Source organism: Trichomycterus rosablanca, chromosome 20 (assembly GCF_030014385.1).
Source record: "Trichomycterus rosablanca isolate fTriRos1 chromosome 20, fTriRos1.hap1, whole genome shotgun sequence".
Lineage (NCBI taxonomy): Eukaryota > Metazoa > Chordata > Actinopteri > Siluriformes > Trichomycteridae > Trichomycterus > Trichomycterus rosablanca.
In genome coordinates this window covers 13,799,643-13,817,691 of record NC_086007.1, presented here as the reverse complement: position 1 = coordinate 13,817,691, position 18,049 = coordinate 13,799,643, and the positions used below count along the sequence as shown (strand labels likewise).

The window sequence follows — 18,049 nt, the reverse complement described above, 5'->3', positions numbered from 1 at the left end:
ACTACATACATAAACGCATTTTTAAATGAAGTAAAGTGATTTGATTTTACAGGTTTACTTAAATATGTACAAGCTTAGTTAACAGCAGGTATCAGCTGGGAATGTCTCTGTTGGACCATTTCAAATGTCCATGCCATCATACCAGAATAGCAAAAGACAGCACCTCTGTTGGATTTATTTCTGTGTCTTTTGACTTACCGATTTGTGCCGTGCTTCTAAAGTGCGACCGACTGTCACATACAAATAAACATTATGGTTTAGTGGCTAATCACGCATAAAAAAAGGTAACCAGACTATTACTGTTACTATTATTAGTGCAACCACCCCTTAATATGTATTACAATAAAATACACTGATGAGGCATAACATTATGACCATAATGTTAATAATGCTAATATTGTGTTACAACTGCAATGCACTGTGTATTCTGACACTTTTCAACCAGCATTAACTTCTTCAGCAATTTGAGCTGTTGGATCGGAACACACACGCCAGCTTTCGCTCCCCATGTGCATCATTGAGCCTTGGCTGCCCATCACCCTGTTGCCGGTTTAACACGGTTCCTTCCTTGAACCACTTTTGACAGATACTGACCACTGCAGACCAGGAACACCCCACAAGAGCTGCAGTTTTGGAGATGCTCTAACCCAGTCATCTAGCCATCACAATTTGGCCCTTGTCAAATTTGCTCAAATCCTTACGCTCGTCCATTTTTCCTGCTTCTAACACATCAACTTTTTGTTTGAACATCAACATTTTTCTTCCGATTTAGCGCATCCAATTTATCTTCCGCTGCTGAAAGACTCCAGATTTTTGCATCCAAGGAGAGCACGCCGCTGCCCACGCCTTCTGTACACAAGTACAGCCCTCCTCTTCTCGTCCGAGCTTCCTGCATGGGCGTCTCTTCTGCCAATCAGGGTCCTTACACAGCGTATGAAGACCCACCCACCCACCCACCCACATATAGTCCGGTCCGCCCCCCTGCAGATACAGTTGCCAATTAGTATTTGCTGCAGGCACTGCTAATTATGCCCGCCAGATGGCGCCCAGCCGACTGGTGGCAACACTGAGCCTCGAAACCGGGAGTTCGGAAACTCAGTGCTGGTGCGTGAGCGGAATATCCCGCTGCGCCACCTGGGCGCCTAACACATCAACTTTGAGGATAAAATGTTCACTTGCTGCCTAATATATCCCACCCACTAACAGGTGCCGTGATGAAGAGATAATCAGTGTTATTCACTTCACCTGTCAGTGGTCATAATGTTATGCGTTGTCGGTGTATACATACATAGTATAATTTTTTATACATTATTTGATTTTTATATTTGGTCTGGATAGCAGCATCACCTTAGAATCAGATTAGAATTTGGTAATTTGATAAAGTAAATTGTATTTTGATGCACTAAAATTTAAAGAACAGTACTAAAGAATTTACAACAGGACAATGTTTTACGTAATTAATTTCATATTAAACTAGTTATATTAAATAGCCAAAGGTATGTGGACATTCAAGCATAGGCCTGTTGCCATTTTCTGGTCTGTGGCAATTTGTATCCATTCAGTCACAAGACCTTTCGTTAGGTCAGACATTGAGATCATCACTCATTTAACAATGTCTTTGTGGCCCTGGCTTTGTGCACAGGAGCACAGTCACCAAGACCTCTTCCAAGCTGTTGCCACAAAGTTGGAAGCAGAGCATTCACACACCTGTCTGTTAGCATTGAGTGTAGATGAGACAGAGTACACACAGAGGACACAAAAGCGTATGCTGTAACAATAAAACATATAAACAAAAATGGCACACATCAATTATTTTTGAGACCCCTCATTGGCAGCACTGCAGACAAGGCGTGTCGCTGCCGAAGCAATACAGACCTGAAAGCTGCCACAAGTGTTTAGCGGCGCTGTGCGAGTGGTAATGTATGTGTAAGCTCTAAGGATTACCAGCGTGATACACAGCTTTGAGGAAGTCTTTTCTCTGTGGAGCAACTTCCCACCCTTTCATTACATGAAGCCTTTTAAATCATTTACGCCTCGCGCTTTTTTTTCTCTCTCCTTGTTTCTTTGAGAGTGTTGGTAATCCCATCATTACCCACACCGGGCTTTTACTCATTTTCCCTGTACATACAATGGATTCCCGCTTACTTATTCAGCACTGTAGTAGCCTGCTTTAAAAACCAGGTCTGCAAAATAGCACACTTTCTCGGAATTAGACCTAAACCTTTAATAGCAGTATAGGTCTGAAGCAATGTGTGGCACTTTCAGCACCTCTTTACAGTCTCCGCCCAGCCAGGCTCACGCTGGTGTGAGAACCTGCGTCTCTGGAAACAGGTAGATCAAAGATACATTAACTGTGGCAAAGCTAAATCCTGGTTCATGCCACTTCAGGTGATAAAGACTTGTCATTTAATCTGAAAAAGGTGTGCAAATACGAGTAATTGCCGGTCTTGTCATGTCACACCATTCAGCCTCCAAACACCCAGACTTCTCCCAGGATTAACCAAGGCCTGGGATTTTTGATTCAGAGACTACAAGTCTGCATTCCTTTGGCTTGCTATGAAAGATCCAAAAACGTATCCAGGCCTCTGAGAATGAGAGAGCGCTGAAGCATGAGTCAGAGTGCAAGATGGGAAATGAATCTGCCTATAACATAGCCAATACAACATGGGTGTGAACAATGAAATGCAATGTTATATGGGATACAGTAGGAAATAGAAGTTGTGACATAAGGCTCCAAATAAACTACCACCACTCTTCTGGGAAGGCTTTATCTCGGTTTTTCAATTTCCTCTCACCTCCCAAACATGCAAGAGGTGGACTGTTTGCAAAAAAAAATTGACTGTGGCAGGTGTTAAGTTTAGTGGTTAGGGTCACTGATTCAAGACCCAAAGTTGCCACTGTTGGGCAATACAATTGTTTGCATTGTATTCGGTCACAATTGTACGTCGCTTTGGATAAAAGCATACATGTAATGTAAATGTGTGAATGTGCATATAGATTAATATAGACACAGAGCTTTTCAGCAATGTCTTAAGTGATTATTGACATTTTTCTGCACTAATAGCTCTAGAATGCTACAGTATGTGACAAAAACTCCAACAGACAGTGTTTTGTTTGGACCAAGTTTCAACCCATGCAAGATGTAGATCTCAGAAGTATTGGTATGGATTGAAGCACTGTTTAACATTGATTTGGGGTGGTACGGTGGCTTACTGGGTAGCAGTATTCCCAGGTAGAGCAATCTGGGTTCTTTTTGTGTGGAGTTTGCATGTTCTCCCGGTGTCTGTGTGGGTTTTCTCCATGAGCTCTGGTGTCCTTTCACAATCCAAAGACATGTAAGTTACAGTAGGTGAATAGACCACTGAAGTCGTGTCGTCATTTTGTAGTCCACACCATGTTGTTATGCCCATATTTGGTAACCTGGGTCTAAGAGAAATGTTGAATGGGAAAAGTGAATGGAGATTACGAAAATTGCCTCTCGCATCCTGTAGTCATAAAAAATGTTCTATGGAGATTCTTCTGTCTATTATCACTGGATCCTCTGAATTATGAAGTCGTTAAAGAGTCAAAATATGAATATTGCTACATGTAAGCTAATGCTACTGTGCACTGAATTGACGTCACTAGACTGGAAGCCTCTTAAATTTTTCTTTTTTTTTCTTTTATAAGCCTCTTAAATAACCACACGAAGCAGCGCGATTCACCAGTGTAACAGTGCAGTGATATTCACAAGTTTTACTTTATATTTTTAGTAGCTAGCTACATTAAAGTAGAAAGCAAGGATGGTCGGGTGTTACGCCTTTGGTTGCACTCACCAAACGCGGGCTGCTCATTCCGTCGATTCGACTGGTGTAGTTCAGTGACATCTAATTAATGTGCAGTAGCATTAGCTTTCATGTAGCATTATTAGTATTACGACCCTTTAACAACCTCGTAATTTATAGGATCCAGTGATGTACAGGAGAAAAATGTACATAGGACAAAACGTATAGGGTTTTGAACATGTTTATTTAGCACAGGATGCGTTAGAGCCGATTTTTTGAAAACCCCATTCATTTTTGCCATTGAAAATCGGTCTTAGACCCGGGTCTCCAAATATGGGCATAACAAGGACTACAGAATGACGCACGACTTCTGTGGTCTATTGGAGACACAAAATTGCCTGTGATGGTGTTTGACATTGACCTTGAACTGATGAATCAAGTGTAACCCGTAACTACCTGTTCTGTCATAAATGTAACCCAAGTGTATAAAACATGACATTAAAAATCCTAATAAATAAATAGCATTAAAGTGTAGATGTTCTGAAGGGAATGCATCTATAACTGACACAGAAAGTGTGCAATGCAATCTCGCCTTCAGGCTATGAAAAGTAAACACTACTCGTAGATAGACACAAAAAACACACCCCCAACTCACTGATTGTACCACTATGTACACTGCTAATATCAAAGTCGATTCAGTAAAAGAAATGATCAAAGCAATAGGGGTGAGCTAATGAATACTAGAGTTCAGTGCAGACTTCCCCAGTCTCAAGACATTGAATTAAAGCCTAGGGTTGGTAATAAAGAAGCCTATCCAGCACCATGAAGTCTATAGATCCATCAACTCAACATCCAACACTAGTAATGGCATAAAGGGAAAAAACAACCTCTGTATTTTTAAGCCTTTTGACCTTAGCCAGAATGTATTGGCACATTTTAATGGCTGGATAATGAGGAAATCCCAGCGACCTTACAATGCTACAAACAGTTTCTTTCACTCAGTAATAGACGGCCTAAATTTGCTGTGGCTGCTAAGAGTTTGAATTAGGGAGGGGTCTGATAGCATTAATAATAAAGCGAGCCTTGGCGTCAGTAATGATTAAAGGGGAAAGTTTGCTTGACAGGGAACAGATGCTGTCGGGTGTTATAACTGTCAAACTGAGCCAGTGATGTGACAGCTCGACGCACGCTCTTAAGGTCTGGCATGAAAAGGTTCATAAACACATGCGCGCACGCACACAAATATTTACTACTGGAAATGCCAATCTTTCGACAACTCGGATACAAAGTATGTATGTCGTATGTACACACACATTTTACTAAGGTACATTTGATCTATGCTTTTACTCTAGACCCCTTCATTTATCACAGCTTCTATATTAAGAGTTCTTAAAGCTAATGTCTTTGTGCCTTATTACAAGCAGTACTGTAAGTGTAAGAAGAAAAACTAAAGTAGAGATATTAATAGACAAGTGTACAGTGCATTTTGTTGAAAGCCTAAGCAGCAGGGCACTTAATTGACATTGAAGAAGATTGGGCTATGCAGTAACAATGAGCCAGGCGTCTTGTTTATTGTGGACAGCTAATGTGTTTCACAGCTTTGTGAATGCATTTATTTTCCTGACATAAAAAGCTTTATTTTCCAAGAGTGCTTGTACCGTCAGTTATACTACTAATATAACTGTATAAAATATAAATATATATAAAAATTTTATATGATGAAACTCAAAAAGATCCAGTACCAGTACCTTCTTTGTAAAAGTGTCTATTGTTACATAAATCAAATAATACTGATCTTCATAATTCATTTAGTAGTCAGCAAGGCAAAACAGGTGTGTATTGTATATGTGTATTATAATAAACATCTACATATATTCAAGTTACCTTAAAGACCTGATACTGGGGAAAATGTTACAAATATTTGCCTAAATGACATATACGTACATATCCAGTGCATGACCATCAGGTGTGTCTGGACAGAGTCTCAGATCTATGAGAGATGCATAAAATTTTGAACTGGGGGTCAGGCTTTTCCATTAATCATACTGCGGACTGTCCTAACACAGTCCATCCATCAGAACTATGTTACTATAGGAAACTGAGCCGTAATACTGTCTGGGTCCTCCAGCTCATAGATGACTGATGGATGCAGCCTTTCAAACCAGAACTCAAACACCTGCATTCACATAGTGGAGTTGTTACACTGAGTTCAGTGCAAAGTCCCCTTTAAGGCAGGAAGATGATATAATAGGGTCAATCTAAACCACAACAAAATAGAACTACCTAATCATACAAAGCACAATAACCTACATTACAAGATGGTACGAATCCAAATCCAGAACTATTGGCACTATAAATAGTGCTAACATCCATTTCCAATTGCACAACACTAATTGTGAAAGTAAATTAAATACACCACAATATCACTACAACAACAAAGCAATTTTGGGTGTTGTAGCTGTAGTGCTCCTTAATTTTTTTAATGTTTTTTATGGCAGTTCCTTAAAAAATCTATTGAGTTTGACCAATCAATGGTCTGCACTGTCTCTAGCTATACACCCATACAGCCAGTTGTGTGTGCTTGATCCCTGGTCAAGAAGGGTAACCAAATTTAGCATGGACCACTATTCAAGGGACACAACCACTAAATGTGGGATCACTGATTAAAAACGTACCACACAACTGCAGTTGAAAAGAGGCATAAGAGGCATTAAAGCAATTTGCATATTTATTAAATTTATATTTAAATATGAATGAGTCAATCTCTGTATTAATTCAAATAAGCATACATATTCAAAACAATAAATTGAAAATACATTTAAAGGTGGTATTTTGTCACACATGCAGTCTTTTAATAGTTTCTATTGAGTAGGAGTCTTACTGGCACCCTCTTTCAGTTGCTGCTTAATTTCTGGCACTTCTGCTACAAACAAAAATGTACTAGACAAAAATTAAATCCAAAACAGAAGCTTCATTCTAAGACAATAAGCTGCAATTAATTATTTTTTAGCAGTATAAATGTGTATGAGCTCACAATTTTGTTTTGGGTTACCCAGAGAATTTTAAGAAAGCATATCCAACCAACCCCTTTAGGACAGTGAAATCGGCTTCATTATTACACTGCTGTGAAGCAGTTCTAATCCTTGACCTGGTATGTAATATAATGAAAGCATAATAATGGCACTCGGGTGGTGCTTGCTAGCACACTACAGTGGAGTGCACGAGTTTGAATCTCAGCAGAGCCACTGACCTGCCTGGGTATCCATACAAACACTCTACCACTCCTGCAGGTCTTGGTCCGGATCTCAAGACCAGTTTGGGAAGGAGGGGTTGAGGGAGTCACATGGAGCCAAGCAAAGCTCTCTGTACATGGCTCTGTGTGGAAGTTCAACACTAGCAAGTGATGAGAAGCAGCCACAGATTGGTTCAAGTGTTGGAGGGGCTCTCCTTGATAGGACTTGTGCAAGCGGCAGTGGATTCATGATTGGGAGATAAGGGAAAGGAAATGAGATGGCTTTGATAATATACTGGCCAAAGGGATATTACACAAAAACATGAGACTAAATTGTTTAAAGTGAGGATTAATGGCTGTTGTAACATGGTGTACTTTCTTCCAGCATCTCTAGAGGACAGACACTCTCCCAAAGACCATAGCACTTCAGTTTGACCTCTTGGCTGAAATAAAGAACTATCTTCTAATATAAGACCAACTATTCCCAGTCACACATACACTTCAGGCAGTACTGTTGCCAAAGCACTCGCTTTCCTCAACATATTCTGTCTATTTATTTACTCTCTGTTTACTCCAGTGCAAGTCTTCATAGTTCACACTATTATCCGGGAAATGACCCAGCACAAACATAAACTAGCACTGCATTCTGTTTACTGGTGCTCTAACACATAGCGGCACATTATTTAGATGTTCTCATGCAAGCAGAAATAGGAAGGAAGTCCCAGGGTGCTCTAGGGGCTCTGGTACATGATTTCATTTGCAGCAATGGAGTATGGGGGCGGAGGGTGTTCAGACACACATGACGACAGTGATTCCTACGCCTGGCCGGTTAACCAAGTTAGGGCCAGGCAGGCAATCATTTGTTTCGTGTCGGCCATCGGGGGAATAAAAAAAATAAAGCTCTTTAGAGAATGCAGGTCAGCTGGTGGACAGACCAGAGGTGAGAGTTTTCACCCTCCCTCTGATGCGTTTATCTGCCTGGCCCTGGTCTGTCAGTTAGCATTATTTGTCATCAGGCCAGTGATGTGTGACTCAAGAGTTTGCACCACTGAAGAAAGTGATCTGATTGATTGGAACATGTGTTACACCTGACTGAACCATCTGACCACAAGACTTACAGACCTGACTTTAAATAAATCCACAGGTCACTCCAAGACCTGCCATCAGTTACTATGTAAAAGTAAACACATGGAAAAAATGGTTGTGAACCTTTAATACTGGTTTAATATTCAATCATGATAACAGTATTCTTTATTTCTAAACTAATGGAACACAAACAATTGCACTTTTTATTGATTTTCTGAGCAGAAAAGGTATTTTTAAGGCTTTTCTTAACAGCAGATTCCAAACAGAAATATTTTTCCAGAGGAAACTGGACTGATGACATGATCACAGTAACAGAACTGTATTATACAGTATTAGCCCAGAGGTTCACGTTTTCCAACCCGGGCTGTGAATGATTAATGAATGTTTTTAAGCAAGAGATGAAAAGCAGAGTTGTTTATAACTGTACCAAGGAAGAAGCACTTAATGCAGAAACACAGGTAATCAAAAAGGTTCACAAACTGGTTCTTGTAACTGTAAATTATCACAGTAGTTTCATGTCAAATGTGAGATGTCTATGTCTAAAAGCTTTTTTTTTTTTTTTATAACCAAAGTGTTTGTCCTGCACCGACATTATGATCACCTTCCTAACTGACTGGTCTGCAGCTATGCAGCCCCATACGCAACAAACAGTGATGCACTGTGTATTCTGACACCTTTCTATCAGAACCAGCATTAACTTCTTCAGCAGTTTGAGCTACAGTAGCTCGTCTGTTGGATCGGACCACATGGACCAGCCTTCGCTCCCCACGTGCATCAATGACCCTGCCGCCGGTTTACCACTGTTTCTTCCTTGGACCACTTTTGATAGATACTGACCACTGCAGACCGGGAACACCCCACAAGAACTGCAGTTTTTGAGATGATCTGACCCAGTCGTCTAGCCATCACAATTTGGCCCTTGTCAAATTCGCTTAAATCGTTACGCTTACCCAACTTTGAGGATAAAATGTTCACTTGCTGCCTAATATATCCCACCCACTAACAGGTGCCATAATGATAATCAGTGTTATTCACCTCACCTGTCAGTGGTCATAATGTTATGCCTCTTTGAATACTAAAGGTTTTTCATTTAAGTTCTATGTCGCTTTAATAAGTTAGAAATGTTGAAAAACATTTAAATAGCCTAAAATGCTTAGCTTTTAATTAAAGTGAATAAATTGGGTATCAATAATGACAAAATGTGAAAAGTGATAGAAATAAAATGTCTTACAATGATTATTTATAGGCCCATGTGGATTTGGTCTAGAAAGTCCTGAAACCTAACCACAAGGCAATAGAATAACAAGAAGAAAAAGAATGCCTTTATTTGTCATATATACAGTACATATACATGTGCTCAGTGAAATTCTTTTTTCACATGTCCCAGCTTCTTTGGAATGCTGGGGGTCAGAGCGCAGGGTCAGTCATTGTACAGCGACCCTAAAGCTGAAAGATTAAGGGCCTTGCTCAAGGGCCCAACAGTGGCTACTTGGCAGAGCCAGGATTTGTTATTTAATTATTAATTAGAATTTTAACGTCATGTTTTACACTCCTGGTTACATTCATGACAGAAACGGTAGTTACTCATTACACAAGGTTCATCACTTCACAAGATTAATGTCAAACACAGTAATGGACAATTTTGCATCTCCACTTGCATGTCCATCCTCACTTGCATGTCTTTGGACTGTGGGAGGAAACCAGAGTTCCCAAAGGAAACCCACACAGACACAGGGAGAACAGGGAGAACACAGAAAGGACCCGGACCGCCCCACCTGGGGATCAAACCCAGGACCTTCTTGCTGTGAGGCAGTAGTGCTACCCACTGAGCCATGGTGCTGGCCAGGATTTGAGCCCACACATTTGGATTGATAGCTCAAAGCCCTACCCACTAGGCTACTACTGTCCCTATATACATATTATACTGTCCCAATATATTATAATCCAATTGTGCCTCTAACATCTGATAATTTTATGTAATGCTTCACAAGTTTTCATTTTCTTGGCTGGCACACAGCGTTTACACATATTAAGCTCAAGTGGCTAACTTTAGTAACAGTGATTAGTACATTTACGCTTTTACCCAAAGCGACATACAATTATGTCTAAATACAATTCCAGCAACTGAGAGTTAAGGGCCTTGCTCAGGGGCATATGCACTGGTGGGGCAAAGCTTCTGATTACTAACCCAGTATCTTAACTGCTGAGCTACCACTCTGTCCTTTTAATCTATTGTTAGGGACCTCAGTTTAACCATTTAATTTCATTTTGACATTTTACAAGCTTTTTATCCGGGTCATGGTGGGTCTTGATTCCTTGAAATCACTAAGCGCAATGCAGTAAAACACCTGGACAGGATGCCAATCCATTGCAGGGTCTCGGCCACCCCGCTTGACTGGGCAAAAGCATTTGGAAGATTTGAACCCTGGATCCCAGCAGTAGTTTACTAACATAATTCAATTAAATTACTGATTCATTAACAGCTATACACAGAATTATTCACAGTGTCTTTTGCCAGCTTTTCAGAACTGTGTCCTATTTGCTAGACACATTTTTAATGACATAATTTCAATGAACTGAGGTTGGAATCTCTTCCCATATTTCGGGGTGCATGTTATTTATTATTAGATGTCGTTATTAGCTGTTTGATGCTAAACAGTGCACGGGTGTGTGGGCGAAGGGGCTTTTCCCCCCCTCTATCTCCTGGGACACGTCCTGGATGCAGAGCCTCTTATCAGTGTTTTTCTATGAAACCTACCGTAACTCTGGCCTCGCTATTCTTAACAGAGCCTGCTGCCTTTACAAAGAGCCAGTGCAGCTGAAGTGGAAAAAACAAGATGTGGGCCTAATTAAAGGCCTAATTTGGAAAAAAACAAAGATTGCAGGCAGGCAATCGCTAACAAACGCTTCTTGCGCCGTGCTGAAAAGTTCAATTACAGGTTTAGCGGGAGGGAAGCGTGCCGGAGCGAGAGCCGAGTGTGCGGCCATGGAGTCTGATGTGGTGGTGTGTAGTGAAGCCTGCACCATGTAAAAACAACTTCTCAAGCGCCAACCCAGCCTGCTAACCTGCCAGGAGGAGAGAGTGTGCTGATGGAGAAGGAGGAGGCAAGCAGACGGCCAGGAAAGATTTTATTGGAGCAGGTTTAAAATCCCGTGTAATGATTATGAAAAGCCATCTAATGTGTTTTAACGTGTACGCTAAACCATCTTAAGCAGGAATAATCTTACCGGACAAGGGAACATTAAGTCAAGCTTCCTGTTTTGAGGTGAGGAGACAAGTGTTGTAAAGCCTTACCTTGTGGTGGCTTGCAGTCAACTAAAAGCTGGCCAGCCAAATTATCGAAAGGGATTTTTCTGTACGTTTGTTAGTTAAATAAAGGTTTAAAAGAATTAACAAATGGTGGGGCATGGTTTAGTGTAAGAGGTAACAGGAAATAGAAACTTGGAACAAATCAGAGGGTTAATTAGCAGATGTCACACACCTTAGCTTTTGCATGTGGATTTAATCACTCATCTTCTCTCTTTTGATGTACATGTTGTAAGAATGCAACAAAAAGCACCTAACTGGCTGGAAAGCTCATGAAGACAACAGCTGCGATTTATGTTTGCATTTTAAAGGTGGTTTGAGTTCATTGCAAAGCTGCCTGTGGTGAACATAAAGATAAAATAAAACTGCACAGAGAAGATCAAATGTCTGTCTCATTGCTAAAAGTATGTAGACCTGCTAAAAGAATTTAACCCCAGTACATGACAAAAAGCTCTAACAATAACCACAGGTTTTAGTAGTAGGACAGAAAAAGGGATTCATTATCAATTGGTTACAGCCTCTTGATTAATGCTCAATAATCCAGGAACAAAAATCCACAAAGTTGAATCAGTTCATCTGGACACAAAGTTTTTTGTGGAATTGGTTACAGCATTAACATGTTTCACCATATTGAGGATCATAAACCAAATGAAATGAATAATTAAATTAAGTTTGCTTTAGTAAATAGTCAAAAATGAAGAAAAACCTGCTTGCTACTATTATACAGTATAAGCTACCTATAGACTTACATGCAACTGGCCTGTTGGGCATCAATGGGTAAAAACAACACCCAATCTGCTGATCCCAGATACTAAGGTAACCTTTTGTCCATCCTGCAGTCATTTCCTCCTCTTAACTGTCAACATTGGTTGTTAGCTACACTAGGGCTGATTAAAGATCCTTGTTTCTGCGACTCCATCATATTCATTCAGCAAATAAGAATCAGCTAAGCAGTTAGGGCACTGGACTAGTACTCATAAGGCTGTTGGTTCAAGCCCTGCCACAAAGTTGCCACTGTTGGCCCCCTGAGCAAGGCCCCTAACCCTCAGTTGCTTGATCTTATTTGCTACTGGGACACAATATGTAAGGAACCCACAATTACACAGGAAACAAGTGACACCGAAGCTGCATTAGCCATGAATTAAGAACTTTTCAACGACTTGTAAGGCACCGTAAGTCCTCACCCCAGTAACCTGCAGTAAAAGTGTCAAAGGAATGTTTATAGGGCCACACACACACTCCAAATCAATGAGCACTTATCGCTAGAATGAGCAAGTTCGAGCTAACAGCCATTGTACACATCCACTGTTTTCAATACTCACACTGAACATTAAAAGTTTACAGTCTTAGGATTTAAGTACAGCAAATTAGAACATTGTCCCCGAATTCCTTGTTAGTGATTGACTATAGCCAGTGATTCTGTGCTCACATGAATAGAGCTTGGTCCACTCTACCCATTAAAATACATGGAACAGTGGTCTTTGACTAACATTCAACTATCAAAACTAAAGAAAATTAGTACCACAAAATTAGAATCACCAGAACCAGGTCTGTTATTAATAAGAAGCTGTTGGAACTTTAATGCCTTGGGCTTGGAGGCTGTCGTGCAAGCTTAGCAAGTGACAGTTTCAGTATATAAGCAAACCTTGGCATTCGACTGCTGTTCCATTTACTGGGCACAAAGATTTCACCAGCTATAGTCTAAGATAAGATAAGATAAGATAAGATAAGATAATCCTTTATTAGTCCCACAGTGGGGAAATTCACAGTGTTGCAGCAGCGAAGGGACAGTAAAGCACTCAGTACAAAAAATAGACAATAAAAAGTACAGTGTAATAACAATAATAACAATAAAAAGTCAGAAAAAACTCTGAAAAACTCTGAAAAAAACGAAATATTTACAAATAATAATTGCACATGGGAAAAAATATTGCACATATTGCAAATTGTAATAATTACACGTGGGAAAAGTTGCACATTGTTATGAATAATGAATGTTTTAGAGTGTGTGTGTGATCTGTCTGGAGCAGTGCTGGTTATACAGTCTAACAGCAGCAGGAAGGAAGGACCTGCGATACCGCTCCTTCACACATTTGGGGTGAAGCAGTCTATCACTGAAGGAGCTACCCAGTGCTGCCAGAGTCTCATGCATGGGGTGGGAGTCGTTCTCCAGCATGGATGCCAGCTTGGCTAACATCCTTCTGTCTCCCACCACCTGCACTGGGTCTAAGGGGCTCCCCAGGACAGAGCCGGCCCTCTTAATAAGTTTGTCTAGTCTCTTCCTGTCCGCTGTAGAGATGCTGCTGCCCCAACATACCACTCCATAAAAGATGGCTGATGCCACCACTGTATCAAAAAAAGTCCTCAAGAGTTCCCCCCGCACTCCAAATGACCGCAGTCTCCTGAGTAGGTAGAGTCTGCTCTGACCTTTTTTATAAAGTGCAGTAGTGTTAACTGACCAGCCCAGTTTGTTGTTGAGGTGAACACCCAGGTACTTGTAAGAGTCCACTCTCTCAATGTCCATTCCCTGGATGTTCACCGGTGGCAAGGTGGATCTGCACCTGCACCTAACACAATAGCTTTAAGTATTCAGGTCATGCCAGAAATGTAAGTGATACATAGATTAAGTGGTGTAAAATGTTCTAAGGTGCTGAATGTATAATTTGAACCCATCAGATTTTTTTAGAAAACCTGCAATAAACTAAAAAAAAGTGTGTTTCAATCATTAAAATACCAAAACTACTATTACATACATGTCCACTACAACTGTATAAAAACTTTACACTAAATTTCATTCTTATTTCACAGCTTTATTAACTACGACTGATGTGTTTTCCTTCCTCTGATCGTTTCCATGAGACAAAATAATAACTGATCATTTGACCAGCCTTTCACAACTGCAGACCACCTGAAAGCAATGAAAATAAACATAAAGTCCATAGAAATAGACAAGGACTTTCCACAAAAATACACTATGACAGGCTTACTGGATGCTTTTCATATAGTGGACTAGGGGGAGTGACTGTATGAAAACTTTTGACTTGACCCCTTAACTGTAATGTGTCTAATATTTTTATTTATTAAATGTTTTCGAGAGCAGCTGGTCATAATCAATTTTATATAAATACCATAAAATACATTTACAGAGTTATAAATAAAATTCCTAATTCTTAAAGACATCACCATATATCCAACTCAACCACCACCCTGGTCCTCCCCCAGATACAGTATATTTCAAATCTGTGGGAAACATAGCACATTGGAATCCATACTGCAGACTTACTGACAGATTTAAGTGCTGTTCAAACAGTTATATGCAGGTTTTGCTAGAGAGAGACGGTACTTCCCAAAACATTGCAAGGGTCTCCTTTATATGTGATTTACAGTTTGAACCCAAATGTTTTAGTCCTTGTAGATTATAAACCTCAGTGACCAGTAATAATAATAATAAGTAGTAATAATAATTTGGATTTATATTGCACCTTTCTTATACTCAAGGTAGGTTTTTAGCTGAGTAAAAAAAAATTAATGAAGAGCAGAGGCAGACACCTTGGGGTAATGAGTTCCATAGCGTAGGTGCCATAATGCAGAATAATCTGCCACTGACAGTTAATAATCTGACAGTAAACCAATGCAGCTGTCTGATGTTGAGTTTCTAAAAAATCCCACTGTGCCAAAAATATTTTACTGCAAAATACTGTATTATTTTATTTATATTTAATTATTATTATTTTTTACATTGTTTTCTTAAATCCACACCCTAGACAAGTACAGTGGACCCTTGACTTACGAATTTAATTGGTTCTGAAGGGCTGTTCTTAAGTCAAAATGTTCATTAGTTAAACCTATTTTTCCCATAAGAAATAATGTAAACATTCACAGCTTTATTAACGACAACCGATGTGTTTTGCTTCCTCTGATCATTTCCATGAGACAAAATGATAACTGATAATTTGACCAGCCTTTCACAACTGTAGAAGGTGGACAGGTTTTAAAAGCAATAAAAATAAACAGAAAGTCCATAGAAATAGCCAAAAACCTTTAGCAGAAATACACTAAGACAGGCTTACTGGATGCTTTTCATATAGTGGACCGGTGTTGACCAGGGGGAGTGACAAGATTTAAGATTAAATAACAGTGTGCACAGCAGAGCCCATTACATAATGAAGAAAAAGACATGCCTCAATTTGGAATGCTAAACTAATATTCAGCAACAATAGAGATATTGGACATGGTCCTTTCAGTGGAACAAAGGGTCAAAGACTATAGACAGAATCAATATTAAACAAGTTAGCCTTAAAGCCAAACCTGAATGGAGTCACTTTTAAAGCCACCTTGTCTCCACAGAGACGTGCAACTACAAAGCTACTGGATGTTTAGCAGCCAAAAGCAAGCTGAATGAAAGAGGAAGAGAAGAGTGCTTTCCAGAGAGTAATACACCAAGCAGTAATGTGTGCTGTGACATCTGGGACTGTAATCAGGCGGCTTCTTTCAAATGCTGCCAAACCAAACAAGGCAATAACAAATCCACTTTGCAGATCATCGATCTGGCCCAGCACTGGCCAAACTAAACATGAGAGGTAAGGAGTCTGGCTCTTAAACCTGGCCCACAGGGTCACTCCTGTCTCTTTGACTCTTTAAGTCTTGAAGTCCACATACCCACCTTAGCTTGCTGTCATCCCATCTTACCTACTGCAACGTAAACGCATACGCAAGGACGGAAACACATATGGCACATGAACCTGCACAACTTTATGGAGACCCATTAATTTGTCACAATATTTCAGCAAATAATAAATGTCTAAACCATATTTTAGACCTTATCTACTAGCATGTTAAATTTAATTGGATAATATGCAAGCATAATGCAGAAGTAGATAAATAAAATTACTAAAGTTGGGGCAATGACCTGGTCCCAGCCTGCATAAGTTTATCATAAGCATAAGGTAGAGGGTAATTATGCCTTTCATTTAGTTTCAGATGCAAAAAAACGATAAAACAAACCAAATAAACAAATATTGTTGTTGGAGGTACTGGGTAATTTCAAAGGCATGAGGAATACTACAGTAATGCTTCAGGTTAAACCATTTCCAGATGGCCAGAAACAATAGGTGTACGGCAGGCCGGACACGTCATTGATTTTTATTAAGCGACAGTTTTGAGCAGTAATGAGGCTCTTGCACACTAGTCGGCTACACAGCCTGTTTGAGCATGTGTACTCACGAGACTGGGTGAAAAATAAAGATGACTGGTATTTTGATGAAGTGTATTTGAGAAGAGCCAAACTGGCCGTCCTGTAGAGACATTTTAATGCAAAGAAAATTAAAAAGGTCCAAAAACTGTAGTTATATATTGAAATTAAAATATTCCCAACCCATGTTTAGCAGAACGCATTGATGGTAGGTAAAGATTAGATGGAAAACTCCAATGTCAAGCCGCATACTGCAACTACATACTTACTATTTTAAACAGTATTGAGACTTACGGTGGTGTATTCATTTGCAACATATACGGTATACACCGATGAGGCATAACATTATGACCACCTTCCTATTATTGTGTTGGTCTCCCTTTTGCTGCCAAAACAGCCCTGCAACTGTGATGCTCTGTGTATTCTGACACCTTTCTATCAGAACCAGCATTAACTTCTTCAGCAATCTGAGCTACAGCAGTTAGTCTGTTGGATCCAACCATACGGGCCAGCCGTCCCTCCCCACGTGCATCAATGAGCCATGGCCGCCCATGACCCTATCTCCGGTTTACCACTGTTCCTTCCTTGGACCACTTTTGATAGATACTGACCACTGCAGACCAGGAAAACCCCACAAGAGCTGCAGTTTTTAAGATGCTCTGACCCAGTCGTCTAGCCATCACAATTTGGCCCTCAAACTCACTCAAATCCTCATGCTCCTCCATTTTTCCTGCTTCTAACATCAACTTTGAGGATAAAATGTTCACTTGCTGTCTAATATATCCCACCCACTAACAGGTGCCGTGATGAACAGATAATCAGTGGTTTTTACTTTACTTTTGGTCATAATGTTATGCCTGGTCAGTGTATTTAGTATAGAAGTGTGTAGTTTGGGACACGGCCGAGAGACTTGTAGGTGACTGATTTACAGTGTATCACAAAAGTGAGTACACCCCTCACATTTCTGCAAATATTTTATTATATCTTTTCATGGGACAACACTATAGAAATAAAACTTGGATATAACTTAGAGTAGTCAGTGTACAACTTGTATAGCAGTGTAGATTTACTGTCTTCCGGAATTTCTTGTGCGTCAGCTTCCTTCTGGGATGACGACCATACAGACCGAGTTGATGCAGTGTGCGGCGTATGGTCTGAGCACTGACAGGCTGACCTCCCATGTCTTCAACCTCTGCAGCAATGCTGGCAGCACTCATGTGTCTATTTTTTAAAGCCAACCTCTGGATATGACGCCGAACACGTGGACTCAACTTCTTTGGTCGACCCTGGCGAAGCCTGTTTTGAGTGGAACCTGTCCTGGAAAACCGCTGTATGACCTTGGCCACCATGCTGTAGCTCAGTTTCAGGGTGTTAGCAATCTTCTTATAGCCCAGGCCATCTTTGTGGAGAGCAACAATTCTATTTCTCACATCCTCAGAGAGTTCTTTGCCATGAGGTGCCATGTTGAA

The 18,049-nt window shown here is 40.2% G+C and overlaps 1 protein-coding gene across 3 annotated transcripts in view; it reads right to left on the bottom strand.

The window, feature by feature from the left end:
- Positions 1–18,049, bottom strand: part of bcas3 (BCAS3 microtubule associated cell migration factor) — a 409,318-nt gene that overhangs the window by 26,884 nt on the left and 364,385 nt on the right. Inside the window, exon 23 of one of the 3 annotated variants that reach the window (XM_063016965.1) lies at positions 14,235–14,297. The exons of the other annotated variants lie outside the window; for them this stretch is intronic. Within the exon in view, the coding sequence (XP_062873035.1) occupies positions 14,281–14,297 (17 nt within the window). The 3' untranslated portion in view covers positions 14,235–14,280. Of the gene's footprint in view, positions 1–14,234; positions 14,298–18,049 lie in introns of those variants that run through there. 3 annotated transcript variants of the gene reach the window in all.